This window comes from Amyelois transitella, chromosome 9 (assembly GCF_032362555.1).
Source record: "Amyelois transitella isolate CPQ chromosome 9, ilAmyTran1.1, whole genome shotgun sequence".
NCBI classification, from domain to species: Eukaryota; Metazoa; Arthropoda; class Insecta; order Lepidoptera; family Pyralidae; genus Amyelois; species Amyelois transitella.
Genome location: NC_083512.1, coordinates 11,251,752 through 11,273,507, shown reverse-complemented (window position 1 = coordinate 11,273,507; position 21,756 = coordinate 11,251,752). Strand labels below are relative to the sequence as shown.

General features: G+C 45.7%; 1 protein-coding gene across 1 annotated transcript in view; it reads left to right on the top strand.

The window, feature by feature from the left end:
• LOC106132495 (neurexin-4) overlaps window positions 1-21,756 on the top strand; it is a 38,805-nt gene that overhangs the window by 9,253 nt on the left and 7,796 nt on the right. The window contains exons 7-21 of the mRNA XM_060945732.1: window positions 94-270; window positions 1,212-1,373; window positions 1,854-2,070; window positions 2,269-2,413; window positions 3,085-3,191; window positions 4,596-4,721; window positions 5,911-5,999; window positions 6,766-6,880; window positions 8,630-8,809; window positions 10,491-10,628; window positions 11,011-11,147; window positions 11,652-11,803; window positions 15,806-16,002; window positions 20,129-20,269; window positions 20,766-20,945. Coding sequence (XP_060801715.1) covers window positions 94-270; window positions 1,212-1,373; window positions 1,854-2,070; window positions 2,269-2,413; window positions 3,085-3,191; window positions 4,596-4,721; window positions 5,911-5,999; window positions 6,766-6,880; window positions 8,630-8,809; window positions 10,491-10,628; window positions 11,011-11,147; window positions 11,652-11,803; window positions 15,806-16,002; window positions 20,129-20,269; window positions 20,766-20,945 — 2,263 coding nt within the window. The remainder of the gene's footprint in view (window positions 1-93; window positions 271-1,211; window positions 1,374-1,853; window positions 2,071-2,268; window positions 2,414-3,084; window positions 3,192-4,595; window positions 4,722-5,910; window positions 6,000-6,765; window positions 6,881-8,629; window positions 8,810-10,490; window positions 10,629-11,010; window positions 11,148-11,651; window positions 11,804-15,805; window positions 16,003-20,128; window positions 20,270-20,765; window positions 20,946-21,756) is intronic.

The following is a 21,756-nucleotide window of genomic DNA, read 5'->3' as shown; positions in this document are numbered from 1 at the left end:
GAAAGAGATGGAGCGGTCCTATTCTCTTTTGTATTGGTGCCGGGAACCACACCCCTCCTTTAAATATTAATGAAACTTATTTCCGTCATTCAGGTATACATCGGCGGTGTTCCCAACTTCCAAGAGGGTCTTGTGGTCAATCAGAATTTCACCGGGTGCGTGGAGAATCTCTACCTGAACGCCACCAACGTGATACAGGACCTCAAAGCGGGTTATGACTCCGGGGAGCCGTTCAAGTTTGAGAAGGTCAACACGCTGTACTCTTGTCCTGTGAGTATTTCTTGTTACTAGTTTAGAAACTAGATACTATATTTCTAAGTTTCAGGGTTAGATTTCTTGACGTATATTGTTTTTCAACGCCCGCCGAATTAAACCTCGTGGTCGTTTGAGCGGGGTCTTCTTCTTAGTCGTGTCACTCTTGACAGAGTGGTCGTGGTCATCATGCAGTGTTGGAGGCGGGCGCCAATGTGCGCCTTACGATGTCCCGCCATTTCTCCCTGCTGGAAGTCATCCTGCTGCACTCGTTAAGTGAACCGCCAATCACAGACTCTATTTGTTCGGTCCATCGCATGGGTGACCTCCCGCGCGGTCGAGAGCCTTCCACTTTAGCCTGGACAACAAGCCGTTCTATGGATCGGTTGCCTCTCCTTGTAACGTGTCCAAAGAATGAATGACATGAGCGGGGTAGACATATAATATTTCACATGTGTGAGTCCGCCGTGATATACCTGGTCGCGGGAGTTGTCAGAGTGTTGTGCGCCCGCGCACCCCGCAGCGCCCCCGCTGTGTTCCCGCTTAGGAATGGCTCCCAAATGTTGGGGAGCCGTGACATTGTATGTATTCCAAAAGAACAGTATTCTTTTGTTCGTACATACATATAGACACGTCTATTTTTACGGCCTCTGTGGCGCAGCGGTAATACGCTTGTCTGTGACATCGGCGATCCCGGGTTCGAATCCCGGCCAGGGCATGATGAGAAAAGAACTTTTTCTGATTGGCCTGGGTCTTGGAATGTTTATCTATATTAAGTATTTATTATAAAATATAGTATCGTTGAGTTTGTATCTCGTAACACAAGTCTCAAAGAACTTACTTCGAGGCTAACTCAATCAGTGTAATTTGTCCCGTATATATATATATATTTATATCCCTTGAGCCGACAGTCTGGGTAAGTCGTAAATGTGTTATATTTTTTTATTAATTTCCCACAGGAACCGCCCATAGTCCCTGTGACGTTCCTGAAGGAGGCCTCGTACGCGAAACTCCACGGCTACTCGGGCAGGAACTCGCTCAACATATCACTACAGTTCCGCACGTACGAGCACCACGGCCTGCTCATCTACCACCACTTCCACAGCGACGGGGACGTCACGGTCAGTACTGCATACGTACATATGGTCACGTCTATATCCCTTACGGGGTAGACAGAGCCGACAGTCTTGAAAAGAGTGATAGGTTGCTAGCCCATCGCCTAAAAAGAATCCCTAGTTTGTAAGCCTATCCCTTAGTCGCCTTTTAAAACATCCGTGGGAAACAGAAATACAAAAAAGAATAGGACCACTCCATCACTTTCATCTTTTCCACGTCTATATCCCTTGCGTCGAGACAGAGCCATCCGTTGGCTCTGTCTCGACGCAAGGGATATAGACGTAATGATATGTATGCATGTAATTTCTGGTTAAAAAGAAATGCTAGGGGTGGACAACCCCTATTATAGAGTTAGCGAGTGTGGCAGCGAACTGGCGGATCGCAAGCGTCTTTCAAAATGGACCAGTCACACCAAAGAAGTCCCCGCAAACGCGCAACATTATTGCCTGAATGATGATCTAATCACTGATTTTATTCTTCACCAGGTATTCTTGGAAGAGGGCAAAATCAAAGTGGAACTAGAAATGGCGGGAAGTCAACGAGTGAAACTGGACAATTACGCCGAAGAGTTCAACGACGGAAGGTGGCATTCCCTCATGCTGACCATGGGAGTGGACCATCTCGTGTTGTCCGTGGACTACAGACCAGTCAGAACGACGAAGAAGATGAACTTCCTCAGTGGAAGCACTTATTATATCGCTGGTAAGTTCTAGAAGATATTTGGAGTGAAAGTATAGGACCTTGTCTTGGAAGTAAATCAAAGATTGTGTCTATCTTAATGCCAAATAGCTGAACGTGGCATATCATTATTTTAAGACTGATGGCTCTGTCTACCCCGCAAGGGATATAGACGTGATTATATGTTCTCGTATGTATGTATGAACCCTTTTGATTTAATAGGTGGCAAGCCACCAGTACGCGGTTTCATCGGCTGTATGCGCAAGATTGCTTTGGATGGTAACTACAGAATGCCCACTGATTGGAAGAAGGAAGACTATTGCTGTCCAAACGATGTGGTCTTCGACGCTTGTCAGATGATCGACAGGTATGTGTTCAATCAGTTTTGTAATTAAGTATTTTATCGTTAAGTCACAAACATCTGAATGTAGCCTTCACTTTTTTGATGAGTGTTGGCTCTGTCTGCCTCGCTCCCCTGCAAGGTGGATAGAGCCAACTATAGTAATTGTTTGTTAAACACGTATAACACAATATAGGCTATATATACATATAATCTCGTTTATATCCCTTGCGGGGTAGACAGAGCCTTGAAAATACTGAAAGGCAACGTTCAGCTGTTTGGCTTTATAATAGAATTAACATTAAAATTGTGACAGGTTGCCTATCCCTTAGTCGTCTTTTACGACATCCCTGTGAAAGATATTGAGTGGTTCTATTCCTTTTTTTTTTAAATAAGTGCCACGCGGCCCTAAATAAATCTATACTTATCTATTCTTTATATATTTACCGGAAATCACACGGCACAAAATAATTTAATCTATTCTATAGTATATATACGAGTGGATTATGTTAAGCCAACCAGCTGAACGTGGCCTATCAGTATTTTCAAGACTGTTATCTCTCTACACCGCAAGGGATACAGACGTGACTGTATGTATGTATGTATGTACGGACCAGCTGAACGTTACTGTTGTCTCTGTCTACCCCGCAGGGGATATAGACGTGACTGTATGTATGTATGTATGTATAACGTTCCAGATGTAACCCGAACCCGTGCGAGCACGGCGGCGCGTGCACGCAGTCGGCGGAGGAGTTCTCGTGCGACTGCCGCAGCACGGGCTACGCCGGCGCCGTCTGCCACACCGGTCGGTGACTCTCCTGGCTGCTGGCTGCTGCCTCCTGGCTGCTGGTTCCTGTGTTCTGTCTCCTGGCTCCTGGCTCCTGGCTGCTCGCTACTGCCTCTTGGCTGCTGGCTCCGTGTCCTGTCTCCTGGCTCCTGGCTGCTGGCTCCTGAATGATGGCTACTGTCTCCTGTGTTCTGGCACTTGGCTCCTGACTCCTGCCTTTTGTCTCCTGGCTTATTAAGACTCCTGCCATTTGACTCCTGGGTCCTGCCTCCTGGCTGCTGCCTCCTATCATTTCTTTCCTTGCTCCTGCCCTTCTATATCATGGTTCCTAGCTCCTGGCTACATACACCACTCTGGGGAGGAGCCCGGAGTAAGACTGTGACCACGGACCCTGGATTGGGAGAGTCAGGTTTCTACACGAAGCGACTCCCGTCTGACCTCCGCAACCTTTGTAAACCTAATCCGTATTGGATTGATCATGGTTATTACATCCAGTTGTCTGAATGTGCAGGTTTCCTCATGATGTTTTAAGTTTCCGTTCTGTTTATTATGCCATTTAAAATGAAAATAAGGCGTGATTTTATGTATGTGTGGCTAGCGACATCACAAATGCCACACACCAACTGTCAATCATAGCGAAGAAAATGACGCGCTCGTCCAATAGCAGCGTAGAATCTAAATCGTGCAAACAAAGATTTCACAGATTGGAGCATAAATACGACGCGATTTCTCAGTCATAACACCACACACAACCAACAGGCGGTCGAGTCGAATCATCGCTCTTGCTACATATATATGTATATTAATAGTATAAAGCTCAAGAGTTTGTTTTTTTTTTTGAACGCGCGAACTACTGGTTCGAATTGAAAAATTATTTTTGTGTTGAATAGATCATTTATCGAGGAAGGCTTTAGGCTGTATAACATCACGCTGCAACTATGTGAAAATGTGAAAAAAAAAAAAACGGGGAAAATAATTCATCCTTGGGCTTCAATGATGCCCAAAATAACTATTCGACGCGGACGAAGTCGCTGGCACAGCTAGTATATATTATAGTAGTATATTACAGCTAGTATATAGCATATATATAATATATTTTGACGACCTTGTTATCGTCTCTATTACATACATACATACATATGGTCACGTCTATATCCCTTGCGGGGTAGACAGAGTCAACAGTCTTGAAAAGACTGAACGGCCACGTTCAGCTATTTGGCTTAATGATAGAATTGAGATTCAAATAGTAACAGGTTGCTAGCCCATCGCCTAGAAGTAAGCCCATCTCAAGTTTGTAAGCCTATCCCTTAGTCGCCTTTTACGACATCCATGGGAAAGAGATGGAGTGGTCCTATTCTTTTTTGTATTGGCGCCGGGAACCACACGGGTTCGTCTCTATTACACATACAATTTAACTTCCAGCTGTACACCCGCTGTCGTGCACGGCGTACAAGAACGTGCAGGCGGTGTCGCGCTCGGCGGACATCCACATCGACGTGGACGGCTCGGGGCCTCTACCGCCTTTCCCCGTCACCTGCCACTTCTACAGTGAGTCCATTGTACATATAGAGAGTTGTATAAGTGACGTGTGACGTCAAAAAGTGATACCTTGTATCCAATTTTGAAAATAAATCTATTCTATTCTATAAAAATGTTCCTTTTACCACAGACAAAATGATAGTAGACATTTTTACAATGAGTCCTTGCTCATGTTTCTCAGTAAAATTATCTCATCAGAACAGCTTATCTCTTTAGTTAAAAAATACACAAGAACAAAATTACATAATTGAGAAATAAATAAATAACAATAAATGAAATAATAAGAAAGGGGTCTGCGTGCTAGATTCACGCTGATAACGACAACTAGCCCCGATTTATAATTTTTGGTGAAATAAAACTCTGGATACGATAAATAGGATGTGTATTCGGAGAGCGTTCGAAAAAAAGGCGGGTAGTTGTTTTTTTTTTTTCAGTTTGGAAATTGCGCACAAAAAACTAATTATAGGCGCAAACACACCGTGCTAGATAAGGAAATATTTCGTTAAGAATAATAGACAATGAACGTTAAAAATATTTTTTTTAGACTTAAATTTAGAACAGATATTTTTCAGCGATTTCTGGCACAGACCCAAGATCAGCTGGTCGACCTTCGAAATTTTCTTTTAAAGTTTTATTCTGTCATCGATAACATAAGTGCAATTTTTCGAGCATCCCAATAGGTTACAATAACTGTCATTCTGACAGAGTTCGACAACTATACTAATATTATAAAGCTGAAGAGTTTGTTTGTTTAAACGCGCTGATCTCAGGAACTATTAGTTCGAATTGAAAAATTATTTTTGTGTTTAATAGACCATTTATCGAAGAAGGCTTAAGGCCATATAACATCACGCTGCAACATTTAGGAGCAAAGAAATAATGGAAAATGTGAAAAAAAAACCGGAGAAAATTATTGATCCTTGAGGGCTTCAATGATGCCCAAAATAACTTTTCCACGCGGACAATGTCGCGGGCACAGCTAGTAAAAATATATACCTCGTCTAAGCTACCCTTTACTACAAGTTAAGGTTAGTACTGTAAATACGTTTGTAAATATGGCTTAATGTATTTGGTATTGCTGGTGCCATTATTCTAAATATTTAATAGATACCAAATTAATATTTTGTAAGTAGATGTTACCGTATTTTATTTCGCGTCGCGGGCACAGCTAGTAATCATATGGAAATGTATTTCTCAGCGGACGGTCGCATTCTGACTGCAGTACACCACACGGCTGGTAGCGGCTCCATTGTGGACGGTTATCAGGAACCGGGCTCATTCCGACAGGTGAGAATAACTTCTTGAAGAACTCTCAGTGATAAACAATTTCGAGGTATATTATCAAGAAATTCTTTTTAAGAAACTCTGGACCAGTAAAATGTTATTTGCAAAAGATTATATTTTTAAGATTCTGGCGTGAGTCACGTTCACCTTTCTGGAAAGTAGACTGGTGTGTTACCTTTGATCTTTATCTTTTTTTATCTTTATCTGTTCCTTGAAGGTTAGGTTTTTACGCGAAGCGACTCCCGTCTGACCTTCGCAACCTTTACAAGGGAACTTTTGGTTTATCTTAAAATTAAAAAATAAATTTAATAAAAAATAAATTTTGTGAGCATATTGTCTGAGAATCGGACATCTATTTTTCATACCCCTTCCTTTGTGATAAGGGTTGTCCAAAGTTAATTATTTATATGGCAAAATAACGTTTGCCGGGACAGCAAATGTTGTTTTTCCATATAAATAATTTTAAGAATTTCTAGCTTAAAAAAAAATTAAGGTTGGACTATCCTTATCACTAAGCCTTTTTTGTTTTTACGTGTGGAAAGACCTTCGTCTACCCGGCCGGCTACGGGAAGTCGGACGGGTTATGTGGGGCTTGAACCCACTAAAACCACACGGTGCCATCGCCTACCGCTTGTTGCCAGGAGTGTGAGCTGCCCTCGCTCATATTCCTGACGCGGCCTAGCCTAACTAACCCTACATTATTAACTCTATCTCATGACTGAGTTTATATTACTCTCGTTCAAATTGTTACATCACAAACTTGTTCCAGGACGTAGAATATGACGCCAACAGATCCCAGCTGGAAGCCTTGCTGAACCGCTCCCACAGCTGCCAGCAGCGGCTGGAGTACATGTGCCGGCATTCCAGACTGCTCAACTCGCCCAGTAAGTAATTTCTAAGTAGTTACCTACCAGGCGTATGAGCATATACTTATGTCATGTCTTTATTCTTAAATACATACATACGTCACGTCTATATCCCTTGCGGGGTAGACAGAGCCAACAGTCTTGAAAAGACTGATATAGGCCACGTTCAGCTATTTGGCTTAATGATAGAATTGAGATTCAAATAGTGACAGGTTGCTAGCCGATCGCCTAAAAGAAGAATCCCATGTTCATAAGCCTATCCCTTAGTCGCCTTTTACGTCATTCATGGGAACGAGATGGAGTGGTCCTATTCTTTTTTTTGTTATTGGTGCCGGGAACCACACGGCACGTTCATTATGACGGCCTCTGTGGCGCAGCGGTAGTACGCTTGTCTGTGACACCGGAGGTCTCGGGTTCGAATCTCGGTCAGGGCATGATGAGAAACGCACTTTCTCTAATTGGCCTGAGTCTTGGATGTTTATCTATATAAGTATTTATTATAAAATATAGTATCGTTGAGTTGGTATCTCGTAACACAAGTCTCGAACTTACTTCGAGGCTAACTCAATCTGTGTAATCTGTCCCGTGTATATTTTCACGTGGGAATGATAAATATGCCGTGTGGTTCCCGGCACCAATACAAAAAAGAATAGGACCACTACATCTCTTTTCCATCGATGTCGTAAAAGGCGACTAATGAACAGGCTTACAAACTTGGGATTGTTTTTTAGTTGAGTTGTTGAGTTAGTATCTCGTAACACACAAGTCTCAAAGAACTTACATCGAGGCTAACTCAATCAGTGTAATTTGTCCCGTATATATTTATTTATTGAAAAGACTGATAGGCCACGCTCAGCTGTTTGGCTTTATGATGGAATTTAGATTCAAACAGTGACAGGTTGCTAGCCCATCGCCTAAAAGAAGAATCCCAAGCCTATCCCTTAGTCGCCTTTTACGACTACCATGGGAAAGAGATGGAGTGTTCCTATTTATTTTTTGTTATTGGTGCCGGGAACCACACGGCACGTTCATTATGACGGCCTCTGTGGCGCAGCGGTAGTACGCTTGCCTGTGACATCGGAGGTCCCGGGTTCGAATCCCGGCCAGGGCATGATGAGAAAAGAACTTTCTCTGATTGGCCTGGGTCTTGGATGTTTATCTATAAAATAATTTATTATAAAATATAGTATCGTTGAGTTAGTATCTCGTAACACAAGTCCCGAACGTACATCGAGGCTAACTCAATCTGTGTAATCTGTCCCGTGTATATTTTCACGTGGGAATGATAAATATGCCGTGTGGTTCCCGGCACCAATACAAAAAAGAATAGGACCACTACATCTCTTTTCCATCGATGTCGTAAAAGGCGACTAATGAACAGGCTTACAAACTTGGGATTGTTTTTTAGTTGAGTTGTTGATTTTTTAGTTGAGTTGTTGAGTCGTTGAGTTAGTATCTCGTAATACACAAGTCTCAAAGAACTTACTTCGAGGCTAACTCAATCAGTGTAATTTGTCCCGTATATATTTATTTATTGAAAAGACTGATAGGCCACGCTCAGCTGTTTGGCTTAATGATAGAATTGAGATTCAAACAGTGACAGGTTGCTAGCCCATCGCCTAAAAGAAGAATCCCAAGCCTATCCCTTAGTCGCCTTTTACGACTACCATGGGAACTAGATGGAGTGTTCCTATTTATTTTTTTGTTATTGGTGCCGGGAACCACACGGCACGTTCTCTATTCCATTCTATTCGCTTGCTGACACAGGTGAGGAGGCGTCGTTCCGTCCGTTCGCGTGGTGGGTGTCGCGCGCGGGCAAGAGCATGGACTACTGGGCGGGCGCGCCGCCCGGCAGCCGCATGTGCCAGTGCGGCGTGCTGGGCAATTGTGTGGACCCCACCAAGTGGTGCAACTGCGATGCCGAGTACCCCAAGCTGAGGCCTGAAGGTTGGACATACATGCATACAAACATACATACATAAAATCACGCCTCTTTCCCAAAATAAAAATACATATATACATAGATAGATAAAATCTTTATTCCACCATAAGGAAAAGAATACATACATACATACATAAAATCACGCCTCTTTCCCAAAATAAAAATACATATATACATAGATAGATAAAATCTTTATTCCACCATAAGGAAAAGAATACATACATACATACATATAATCACGTCTATATCCCTTGCGGGGTAGACAGAGACAACAGTCTTGTAAAGACTGATAGGCCACGTTCAGCTGTTTGGCTTTAAGATAGGATTGAGATTCAAATAGTGACAGGTTGCTAACCCATCGCCTAAAAGAATAATCCCAAGTTTATAAGCCTACCCTTTAGTCGGCTTTTACGACATCCATGGGTAAGATATAGAGTGGTCCTATTCTTTTTTGTATTGGTGCCAGGAACCACACGGCAAAAAAGAAAACAGAAAAAAACACAGGTAGTGAGATACAAAGGCGGCGCTGAAGCAATCTCTTCCAGTCAACCTTAGGGTGGGAGGTTTTACTGTTTGTTTGTTCCTGGTGACCTCTGTGGAATGAAGCCCACCGTGACCCTGGATAGAGTACAGGTTTTTTGACGTGACAACGTCTCATAATTCGATTGAGCCGGCTGCACGCACGAAAAAATATGACTCATGCGGCGTTACCTCGCTCTGAGGCGTTCCATGTGAGGCTTGAAGTGTAAGCGAGAGCGCGGAACGAGCGACAAAGAGGCACAATCGGCTCTCGCGTTCGGCAGCGTATACCTCCTTCTCTATATACATACAAATCTATTAAACAGATGGAATTAAAATTTTCTTTTGAAAAATGCTACCATTCCATCAGTATTTTCTTAAGACGTTGTCACGTTCAACTATCGTCAGTAAACTGACTTTACAGACAAACTATTTTTTTTATATAAGAAGCGCCTCCCGTCGACTTTTGCGCCATCCGTGGGAATGAGATGGAGTGGCCTTTTCTAAATTGCCACCAATTTTAACTTTGAATTAAATCAAAAAATATGAAAGGAAAAGAAATGTTTTTACTTCTGAATAGGGATGATGATAAGGTCTTAAATCTATATAAATTAGTAAAGAACATGCTAGAATGCACGTAATTAAATGTATTTCGTAAATATTTAGCCTTAATTTTGACAGCATAAATGTTATTCATTCAAAATACGATATTAGAGAACATTTTAAAAATTTAAAATTATTTAATAAATCTTATATACAAAATTCTCGTGTCACAATGTTTGTCTCTGTACTCCTCCGAAACGGCTTTACCGATTTTAACAAAATTTTGCATGCATATTCAGTAGGTCTGAGAATCGGCTAACATCTATTTTTCATACCCCTAAGTGTTAAGGGTTGTCCACCCTTAACTTTTTTTTAACTAGTAATTACTTAAAAATTATTTATATGGCAAAACAACGTTTGCCGGGACAGCTAGTAATATATAAAATAGTCACATTCAGCTGTATTGCGATGGAATTAATATACCTACAAATAATGACAGGTTGCTGGCCAATCGCCTACAAGAAGAATCCCAAGTTTATAAACTTACCCCTTAGTCACCTTTCACGACATCCATGGCAAAAAGATAGGAAAGAATCAAGTCTCAATACTTCTTTAATTCAACAGAATTTCAAACTGACGGAGGCGATATCACTGAGAAGGAATTCTTACCAGTTAAACAGCTGAGATTCGGTGACACCGGCAGCCATCTTGACGAGAAAGAGGGACGGTATTCATTGGGGCCGCTGCTGTGTGAGGGAGATGGTAAATATACATACATACATACATATAATCACGTCTATATCCCTTGCGGGGTAGACAGAGCCAACAGTCTTGCAAAGACTGATAGGATAGAAAATCTGCTTGTGTAATACTATTAGACCGACAGACCATATAGACTTAACATTCATAAGCAGCGGTAATACACCGGAGGTCCCGGGTTCGAATCCCGGTGAGGGCATAATGAGAAAAGAAATTTCTCTGATTGATCGCGGTCTTGGATGTTTATCTATCTAAGTATTTATTATAAAATATACTATCATTGAGTTAGTATCTCGTAACACAAGTCTCGAACTTACTTCGAGGCTAACTCAATCTGTGGAATTTATCCCGTATATATTTATTTATTTATTGTTTCATTCGACAGATCTGTTCAGCAACACGGTAACGTTCCGTATTACGGACGCCATCATAACCCTGCCCGCCTTCGACCTCGGCCACAGTGGCGACATCTATTTCGAGTTTAAGACAACTAAAGAGAATGCTGTTTTACTGCATGCTAAGGTAATTTTTTTTTTAATTCCCAGCAAACTGTATTGTATTTTAATTTTCTTTATCTGTTACAGAGATCGAGTTTTTATTATAAGACTGTAATGATTGGTGATAAAAAATAATTTCTAATAGAAAGTGCCGTCTGGTTCCCGGCACCAATACGAAAAAGAATAGGACCACTCCGTCTCTTTCCCATGGATGTCGTAAAAGGCGGTTAAGGGATAGGCTTACAAACTTGGGATTCTTTTTTAGGCTACGGGTTAGCAACCTGTCACTATTTGAATCTCAATTCTATCATTAAGCCAAATAGCTGAACGTGGCCATTCAGTATTTTCAAGACTGTTGGCTCTGTCTACCCCGCTAAGGATATAGACGTAACCTTATGTATGTATGTATGTTCTAATAGAAAAGATTTATTTTCATAATTAGATACAAAAGGTATCACTTGTTGACGTCACATCACTTAAATCTAATTATAACTAATACCGCTTCCTAATCTCAAAATAACGTTTGCAGGGTCCCCAAGACTACATTAAGCTGTCAATTATCGGCGGAGACCAACTCCAGTTCCAGTTCCAGGTCGGAGACACCCCCCTGGGTGTGTCTGTGGAGACCAGCAACCGCCTGGCAGATAACAAGTGGCACTCTGTGTCCATAGAGAGGAACAGGTGGGTTATATAGTGAATAGATTTAGGTAATTTCTAAATTATGAAATTATTAGTTATGAATGTGGATGAAGCGAAGGAAGTATGCAGAGATCGTGGCAAGTGGAAAGTGGTAGTCTCTGCCTACCCCTCCGGGGAAGAGGCGTGATTTTATGTATGTTTGTCTGTATGTCATTTCTAAATTGAATGCAAGGTATTACTTAATGTCTTTAACATTTATAATTAAATCTACTACTTACCGCTTCTAAGCGTGGAAGAAGCGGCGGGACAATCTACACTGCAGCATTTTCACCGGACATAAATCAATAAATATAGTATAATAGAGAGTGAGGGAAGTTCTGCTAATTCAGAAAAGTCAAATTTAAATTTAGGTTTGTGTCAATGGCCATTTTAGGTTTTACGCCTGTGGACACGGCGGCTCCGACGGTGTTGAGTCGGAGGTTTATTTATGTTCCAATCCGTGAAATCTTTGCTTTCGCGATTAAGACTCTTCGCTGCTATTGGTTGAACGCGTCACATTCTTCGCTAAGATGTGACGTTAGTCATGTCACCCCAGAACTATAACCATCACCGTTTCCTTTGTTAATAAATAAATATATACGGGACAAATTACACAGATTGAGTTAGCCTCGATGTGAGTTCGAGACTTTTGTTACGAGATACTAACTCAACGATACTATATTTTAAAATAAATACTTATATAGACAAACATCCAAGACCCAGGCCAATCAGAGAAAGTTCTTTTCTCATCATGCCCTGGCCGGGAATCGAACCCGGGACCTCCGGTGACACAGACAAGCGCACTACCGCTGCGCCACAGAGGCCGTGAAAGTTAATGAGCCTTAAAAGTTGTTCCGAGCATAATAAATTTATCTAATTTTTATTTGCAACTGGTCGACGGATATATTCCTCCTTCCTTTCATATTATACGAGGGCTGCACTGAAAGTTTTAAGAATGGAATATTTCCACTGTTCCTGTCATATTAAAATCTTTTTAATTGAAAACTCCTTGGTTTTAAAAATCGAATACGTTTTATTTAAAAAAAAAAGATTCGCGGTTTTTTTCACAACGTCTTGTCAAACGTGTTTAGTCGTTGAGAAAATGGAATTGACTTGAGAAAATTGAAAAGCGATGATTTATTATGACTTCAGAAGTGGATTAACACAAAAACAGTGTGTTGATCGGATGAAGCAAGGGACTTCATCACCAAATGCAGAAAGCATCATCGTCAAAAGCACAATTTATCGCTGTTTTGTTGAATTTCAAAGTGGTCGTGTTCCAATCTCGGTAATGATCCCCGTCAAGGTCGTCCAAAAACTGCAGTCACCAAAGAAAACGTTGATGCTGTGCGTAAGCTGATTGTGGAAGATCAACATGTGACATACCGCGAAATTCAGGCAACTTTTGACATTGGCATGTGTCAAATACAAATAATCTTGCATGAACAGTTAGGTGTAAAAAAGTTGTTTTAACGATGGATACCGCATTCGCTCCGTGAAGAGCAAAAACGGCTCGCATTACGAGTACTTGGTGCGTCAGAACAGAACTCTCGGAAGATTCCACGCGGGATCTTCAAATGCTGTATACAACATCGTATCAGGTGACGTATCCTGGATTTATGCGTTCGACCCGAAACAAAAAACCAGTCATGAGTTTGGGTGTTTAAAAATTAATTAAAGCCAACAAAATTGTTCGCTAGGTAGTCTCTGCCTACCCCTCCGGGAAAGAGGCGTGATTTTATGTATGTATGTATGCAAAATTGTTCGCTCACGAAGTGTTGCAAAAAAATGGTGGCAACGTTTGTCTCCAAAACCGGCCATATTGCGGCAATTGCTCTTGAGGGACAAAGAATGGTTAATGCAGAATGGTAAGCTAACATTTGTGTGCCACAGGTTGTTTCTGAACATTTCCGCCGCATCATCCTCCATCACGACAATGCGAGTTCTCACACTGCGCACAGAACAAAAGAGTTTTTGTAGCAATAAAATATAGAATTATTAGACCATCCGCCGTGCAGCCCTTACTATATTTTCCCTAAAATCCATACATATAATAAAACTGTAACTGTACTTTGTCTGTACATTGAAGATATTTAAGAAAAAAAATTATAAGGGGTCTTTTTAGGGTCAATAGAAGCCAAAACAATTTTTTTTAGAATTTTTGTCTGTCTGTCTGTCTGTCCGTCTGTCTGTCTGTATGTTTGTACGCGCATCACGCAAAATCTTCCGAACGGATTTGAACGAAATTCGGCACAGATATAGTTAGTAACCTGGATTAGAATATAGGCTACTTTTTATCCTGAAATTCTATCCCAAAGGGATGAAATAGGGGGTGCAAATTTGTATGGAACTTCGTCATTTTTGAATCGATATAAAATCCATACATATAATAAAACTGTAACTGTACTTTGTCTGTACATTGAAGATATTTAAGAAAAAAAATTATAAGGGGTCTTTTTAGGGTCAATAGAAGCCAAAACAATTTTTTTTAGAATTTTTGTCTGTCTGTCTGTCTGTCTGTCTGTCTGTCCGTCTGTCTGTCTGTATGTTTGTACGCGCATCACGCAAAATCTACCGAACGGATTTGAACGAAATTCGGCACAGATATAGTTAGTAACCTGGATTAGAATATAGGCTACTTTTTATCCTGAAATTCTATCCCAAAGGGATGAAATAGGGGGTGCAAATTTGTATGGAACTTCGTCATTTTTGAATCGATATAAAATCCATACATATAATAAAACTGTAACTGTACTTTGTCTGTACATTGAAGATATTTAAGAAAAAAAATTATAAGGGGTCTTTTTAGGGTCAATAGAAGCCAAAACAATTTTTTTTAGAATTTTTGTCTGTCTGTCTGTCTGTCTGTCCGTCTGTCTGTCTGTATGTTTGTACGCGCATCACGCAAAATCTACCGAACGGATTTGAACGAAATTCGGCACAGATATAGTTAGTAACCTGGATTAGAATAAAGGCTACTTTTTATCCTGAAATTCTATCCCAAAGGGATGAAATAGGGGGTGCAAATTTGTATGGAACTTCGTCATTTTTGAATCGATATAAAAAGCTATAAATAATTAATTAATATATGTATGGATAATTTTCATTTTCATTATAATTCCTGTGGGATTTGCGACTCTTCCACGCGTACGAAGTCGCGGGCAACAGCTAGTAAAGAATAAATTGCGTGGTCAGATCTTTTCAACACCTGAAGAAACTGGCCGCCTACAAAACGGCCATTTTGGACACCCCAAATTCCGAATGGAATGCTTGCTTCAATGATTGGTTCCATCGTATGGAAAAATGTGACAAATTTCGCGGAGAATACTTCGAAAAGCAATAAATAAATTTTTTAATAGTAATGTTGTGTCACTTCCTTGATTCCTCTGCTAAAAAGATTTGACGGCCTCTGTGGCGCAGCGGTAATACGCTTGTCTGTGACATCGGAGATCCCGGGTTCGAATCCCGGCCAGGGCATGATGAGAAAAGAACTTTTTCTGATTGGCCTGGGTCTTGGATGTTTATCTTTATTAAGTATTTATTATAAAATATAGTATCGTTCAGTTAGTATCTCGTAACACAAGTCTCAAAGAACTTACTTCGAGGCTAACTTAATCAGTGTAATTTGTCACGTATATAGATATTTATTTATTTATTTATTCCCGAAATTTTCAGTGCCGCCCTCGTATTACTTATTCTTGCGTCGTAAACTCCCCTTGACTTGAGTTGATGATAAGATATATCATCTGTGTTTGGGTTTGTTAAGGCCGCCTTCACATTAGGTCGGAAATCGTGCGGCAGCGACGCGACAGCAGCTCAGTGTGGAATTATATTCAAACGTGCGTTTTTAACTCTGGCTTATCGCCGAATTACTGCACGTGGCTTGGAAAATCATATGTCGCGTCGCGCTGTTGGTTTTAGCATAGAAATTGTCGCTTGATAGCCGCTACCGCATCACATGCGATCTAATGAAATGGTGCTCTAAAAACGGTATTTTGATCACAGGAAAGAGGCCCGTGTAGTAGTCGACGGAGCCCTAAAGAACGAGATTCGCACGGCGCGTGCTCCCGTGCGGGCCCTCCAGCTGCAGGCGCCGCTGGTGCTGGGCGCCGCGCTGGACCGCAGCGACGGGTTCGTGGGCTGTCTGCGGGCGCTGCTGCTCAACGGACGGGCTGCCGACCTACGGGGACTCGCCAGGAGAGGTCGGTGTGGCATAGAGATCAGCTGCAGCTGGACCGCAGCGACGGGTTCGTGGGCTGTCTGCGGGCGCTGCTGCTCAACGGACGGGCTGCCGACCTACGGGGACTCGCCAGGAGAGGTCGGTGTGGCATAGAGATCAGCTGCAGCTGGACCGCAGCGACGGGTTCGTGGGCTGTCTGCGGGCGCTGCTGCTCAACGGACGGGCTGCCGACCTACGGGGACTCGCCAGGAGAGGTCGGTGTGGCATAGAGATCAGCTGCAGCTGGACCGCAGCGACGGGTTCGTGGGCTGTCTGCGGGCGCTGCTGCTCAACGGACGGGCTGCCGACCTACGGGGACTCGCCAGGAGAGGTCGGTGTGGCATAGAGATCAGCTGCAGCTGGACCGCAGCGACGGGTTCGTGGGCTGTCTGCGGGCGCTGCTGCTCAACGGACGGGCTGCCGACCTACGGGGACTCGCCAGGAGAGGTCGGTGTGGCATAGAGATCAGCTGCAGCTGGACCGCAGCGACGGGTTCGTGGGCTGTCTGCGGGCGCTGCTGCTCAACGGACGGGCTGCCGACCTACGGGGACTCGCCAGGAGAGGTCGGTGTGGCATAGAGATCAGCTGCAGCTGGACCGCAGCGACGGGTTCGTGGGCTGTCTGCGGGCGCTGCTGCTCAACGGACGGGCTGCCGACCTACGGGGACTCGCCAGGAGAGGTCGGTGTGGCATAGAGATCAGCTGCAGCTGGACCGCAGCGACGGGTTCGTGGGCTGTCTGCGGGCGCTGCTGCTCAACGGACGGGCTGCCGACCTACGGGGACTCGCCAGGAGAGGTCGGTGTGGCATAGAGATCAGCTGCAGCTGGACCGCAGCGACGGGTTCGTGGGCTGTCTGCGGGCGCTGCTGCTCAACGGACGGGCTGCCGACCTACGGGGACTCGCCAGGAGAGGTCGGTGTGGCATAGAGATCAGCTGCAGCTGGACCGCAGCGACGGGTTCGTGGGCTGTCTGCGGGCGCTGCTGCTCAACGGACGGGCTGCCGACCTACGGGGACTCGCCAGGAGAGGTCGGTGTGGCATAGAGATCAGCTGCAGCTGGACCGCAGCGACGGGTTCGTGGGCTGTCTGCGGGCGCTGCTGCTCAACGGACGGGCTGCCGACCTACGGGGACTCGCCAGGAGAGGTCGGTGTGGCATAGAGATCAGCTGCAGCTGGACCGCAGCGACGGGTTCGTGGGCTGTCTGCGGGCGCTGCTGCTCAACGGACGGGCTGCCGACCTACGGGGACTCGCCAGGAGAGGTCGGTGTGGCATAGAGATCAGCTGCAGCTGGACCGCAGCGACGGGTTCGTGGGCTGTCTGCGGGCGCTGCTGCTCAACGGACGGGCTGCCGACCTACGGGGACTCGCCAGGAGAGGTCGGTGTGGCATAGAGATCAGCTGCAGCTGGACCGCAGCGACGGGTTCGTGGGCTGTCTGCGGGCGCTGCTGCTCAACGGACGGGCTGCCGACCTACGGGGACTCGCCAGGAGAGGTCGGTGTGGCATAGAGATCAGCTGCAGCTGGACCGCAGCGACGGGTTCGTGGGCTGTCTGCGGGCGCTGCTGCTCAACGGACGGGCTGCCGACCTACGGGGACTCGCCAGGAGAGGTCGGTGTGGCATAGAGATCAGCTGCAGCTGGACCGCAGCGACGGGTTCGTGGGCTGTCTGCGGGCGCTGCTGCTCAACGGACGGGCTGCCGACCTACGGGGACTCGCCAGGAGAGGTCGGTGTGGCATAGAGATCAGCTGCAGCTGGACCGCAGCGACGGGTTCGTGGGCTGTCTGCGGGCGCTGCTGCTCAACGGACGGGCTGCCGACCTACGGGGACTCGCCAGGAGAGGTCGGTGTGGCATAGAGATCAGCTGCAGCTGGACCGCAGCGACGGGTTCGTGGGCTGTCTGCGGGCGCTGCTGCTCAACGGACGGGCTGCCGACCTACGGGGACTCGCCAGGAGAGGTCGGTGTGGCATAGAGATCAGCTGCAGCTGGACCGCAGCGACGGGTTCGTGGGCTGTCTGCGGGCGCTGCTGCTCAACGGACGGGCTGCCGACCTACGGGGACTCGCCAGGAGAGGTCGGTGTGGCATAGAGATCAGCTGCAGCTGGACCGCAGCGACGGGTTCGTGGGCTGTCTGCGGGCGCTGCTGCTCAACGGACGGGCTGCCGACCTACGGGGACTCGCCAGGAGAGGTCGGTGTGGCATAGAGATCAGCTGCAGCTGGACCGCAGCGACGGGTTCGTGGGCTGTCTGCGGGCGCTGCTGCTCAACGGACGGGCTGCCGACCTACGGGGACTCGCCAGGAGAGGTCGGTGTGGCATAGAGATCAGCTGCAGCTGGACCGCAGCGACGGGTTCGTGGGCTGTCTGCGGGCGCTGCTGCTCAACGGACGGGCTGCCGACCTACGGGGACTCGCCAGGAGAGGTCGGTGTGGCATAGAGATCAGCTGCAGCTGGACCGCAGCGACGGGTTCGTGGGCTGTCTGCGGGCGCTGCTGCTCAACGGACGGGCTGCCGACCTACGGGGACTCGCCAGGAGAGGTCGGTGTGGCATAGAGATCAGCTGCAGCTGGACCGCAGCGACGGGTTCGTGGGCTGTCTGCGGGCGCTGCTGCTCAACGGACGGGCTGCCGACCTACGGGGACTCGCCAGGAGAGGTCGGTGTGGCATAGAGATCAGCTGCAGCTGGACCGCAGCGACGGGTTCGTGGGCTGTCTGCGGGCGCTGCTGCTCAACGGACGGGCTGCCGACCTACGGGGACTCGCCAGGAGAGGTCGGTGTGGCATAGAGATCAGCTGCAGCTGGACCGCAGCGACGGGTTCGTGGGCTGTCTGCGGGCGCTGCTGCTCAACGGACGGGCTGCCGACCTACGGGGACTCGCCAGGAGAGGTCGGTGTGGCATAGAGATCAGCTGCAGCTGGACCGCAGCGACGGGTTCGTGGGCTGTCTGCGGGCGCTGCTGCTCAACGGACGGGCTGCCGACCTACGGGGACTCGCCAGGAGAGGTCGGTGTGGCATAGAGATCAGCTGCAGCTGGACCGCAGCGACGGGTTCGTGGGCTGTCTGCGGGCGCTGCTGCTCAACGGACGGGCTGCCGACCTACGGGGACTCGCCAGGAGAGGTCGGTGTGGCATAGAGATCAGCTGCAGCTGGACCGCAGCGACGGGTTCGTGGGCTGTCTGCGGGCGCTGCTGCTCAACGGACGGGCTGCCGACCTACGGGGACTCGCCAGGAGAGGTCGGTGTGGCATAGAGATCAGCTGCAGCTGGACCGCAGCGACGGGTTCGTGGGCTGTCTGCGGGCGCTGCTGCTCAACGGACGGGCTGCCGACCTACGGGGACTCGCCAGGAGAGGTCGGTGTGGCATAGAGATCAGCTGCAGCTGGACCGCAGCGACGGGTTCGTGGGCTGTCTGCGGGCGCTGCTGCTCAACGGACGGGCTGCCGACCTACGGGGACTCGCCAGGAGAGGTCGGTGTGGCATAGAGATCAGCTGCAGCTGGACCGCAGCGACGGGTTCGTGGGCTGTCTGCGGGCGCTGCTGCTCAACGGACGGGCTGCCGACCTACGGGGACTCGCCAGGAGAGGTCGGTGTGGCATAGAGATCAGCTGCAGCTGGACCGCAGCGACGGGTTCGTGGGCTGTCTGCGGGCGCTGCTGCTCAACGGACGGGCTGCCGACCTACGGGGACTCGCCAGGAGAGGTCGGTGTGGCATAGAGATCAGCTGCAGCTGGACCGGACTGAATAACACCAGGGTTATAGGGTGTAGAGTGATAGCGAAGCGAGAACATGATACAGAACTTCCTATCTGCTATCGATAGTTTGAAATCACTTTTTACAGCTGGAAACCCAGCAGGTTATCGTGAAATCAAAATATTATAGTCTTACACACGTTTGTAACATCTTTATGACAGAAGAGGCCAGTTTAGCTAACCATTATGTTTAATAAATTTTATCTAGCGGATTAATCAAATTCAAATAAAGATTAATTTAAGTGAAGATTAATTAAGATTTGTGGAAGATTAATTGAGATTAGTGTTGGCAAAAACAAAATACCTTAAATTTCTCATACATACAATAGAAACATGTCTCACATCTAGTACCATTAATTCGCAGGTATTTATGGGGTTTCGGAAGGCTGCACGGGCAAATGTCAGTCGTCTCCGTGTCTCAACAACGGGACATGCCTGGAGGGCTACGATTCCTACTCCTGCGACTGTCGCTGGACCTCGTTCAAAGGCCCTATCTGTGCTGATGGTAAGTTAATTAGTAATGCACTTATTACATGACATATAATCACTTGCGGAGTAGACAGAGCCAACAGTCATCCAAAGACTAAAAGGCCACGTTCAGCTGTTTGGCTTAATGATAGAATTGAGATTCAAATAGTGACATGTTCCCAGCCCATCGCCTAAAAGAGGAATCCTAATAAACCTATCACTTAGTCGCCTTTAACGACCTCCATGGGGAAGAGATGGAGTGGTCCTATTTTTTTTTTCTATTGGTGTCGTGAACCACACGGCACATATATTTTCATGCACACATACACATATTTTCATTTTATTTACTAAGACAATATTTCTAGACACTTTCACTTTTTCAGAGATTTTCAGCTCACTAAAAGAGCGGATTATATAAATATTTTTAAATATAGACAAACTGCATAATGTTTCCTATGTTATTTATAATCTTGGTTACTGTACTGTTAATATAATACTGTTAATTTTACTCTTAACAATAATTTCAATTCCAGAAATCGGCGTGAACCTCCGGCCCAATTCGATGGTGAAATACGACTTCCTGGGGTCGTGGCGGTCCACCATCGCGGAGAAGATCCGCGTGGGGTTCACCACCACCAACCCCAAGGGGTTCCTGCTCGGCTTCTACTCCAACATCAGCGGCGAGTACCTCACACTGATGGTCTCCAATTCTGGTGAGGATCCTCTTTAATGACTTCTTTGTTTCTTACCCATATCATATCATCTTTTTATTTAAAATTAAATCTAAAATTTCTTGCAACCCCTATCACCCCCTTAGGAATAGAATTTCCAAAAATCCTTTCTTAGTGGATCCCTCCTTATTAAAATCTACCTTCCTGCCAAATTTCATCTTTATTGGCTCAGTAGATTTCGTGATTCCTAAGTGAGTGTTTTTCGCTTTTATATATATAGATGAAGACTGACAAGATTTTATTTTGTTATATAAGAATTTCTTGCCAAATACTTTGAGAGGTGTATTACTACCGTTGTATTATTGGCGTAAATAAATAAATAAATTAATGATACGAAAAGGATCACTGACTTACTGATTCACTGACATATCAAAGCCCAGCTCAAAACAGCGGATAAGAGAAGAATTCTTGAGAGGAACAGAAGTTAACGCAATTCTAAACTTAACGCGGGTGTAGTCGCGTACTACATACATACATAAAATCACGCCTTTTTCCCGGAGGAGTAGGCAGAGACCACATCTTTTCACTTGCCACGATCTCTGCATACATCTTTCGCTTCATCCACATTCGTAACTCTTCATGCCGTCGGTGGTTACGGATACTCTTGCCCTGACCTTTTGCTAAGACATCATTAAGCCGCGTACTATATTTATATTGATATGAGAGATAAGGTCGAGATAGAATCGGTAAGGTGCCCGAATAAAATACGTAGGTAAGTAATTCGCGTAGAAGGTAGGTAAGGCCATGTACTATTTTCAAAGTTATGTACATTATTAGTTTGAATACTAACCGA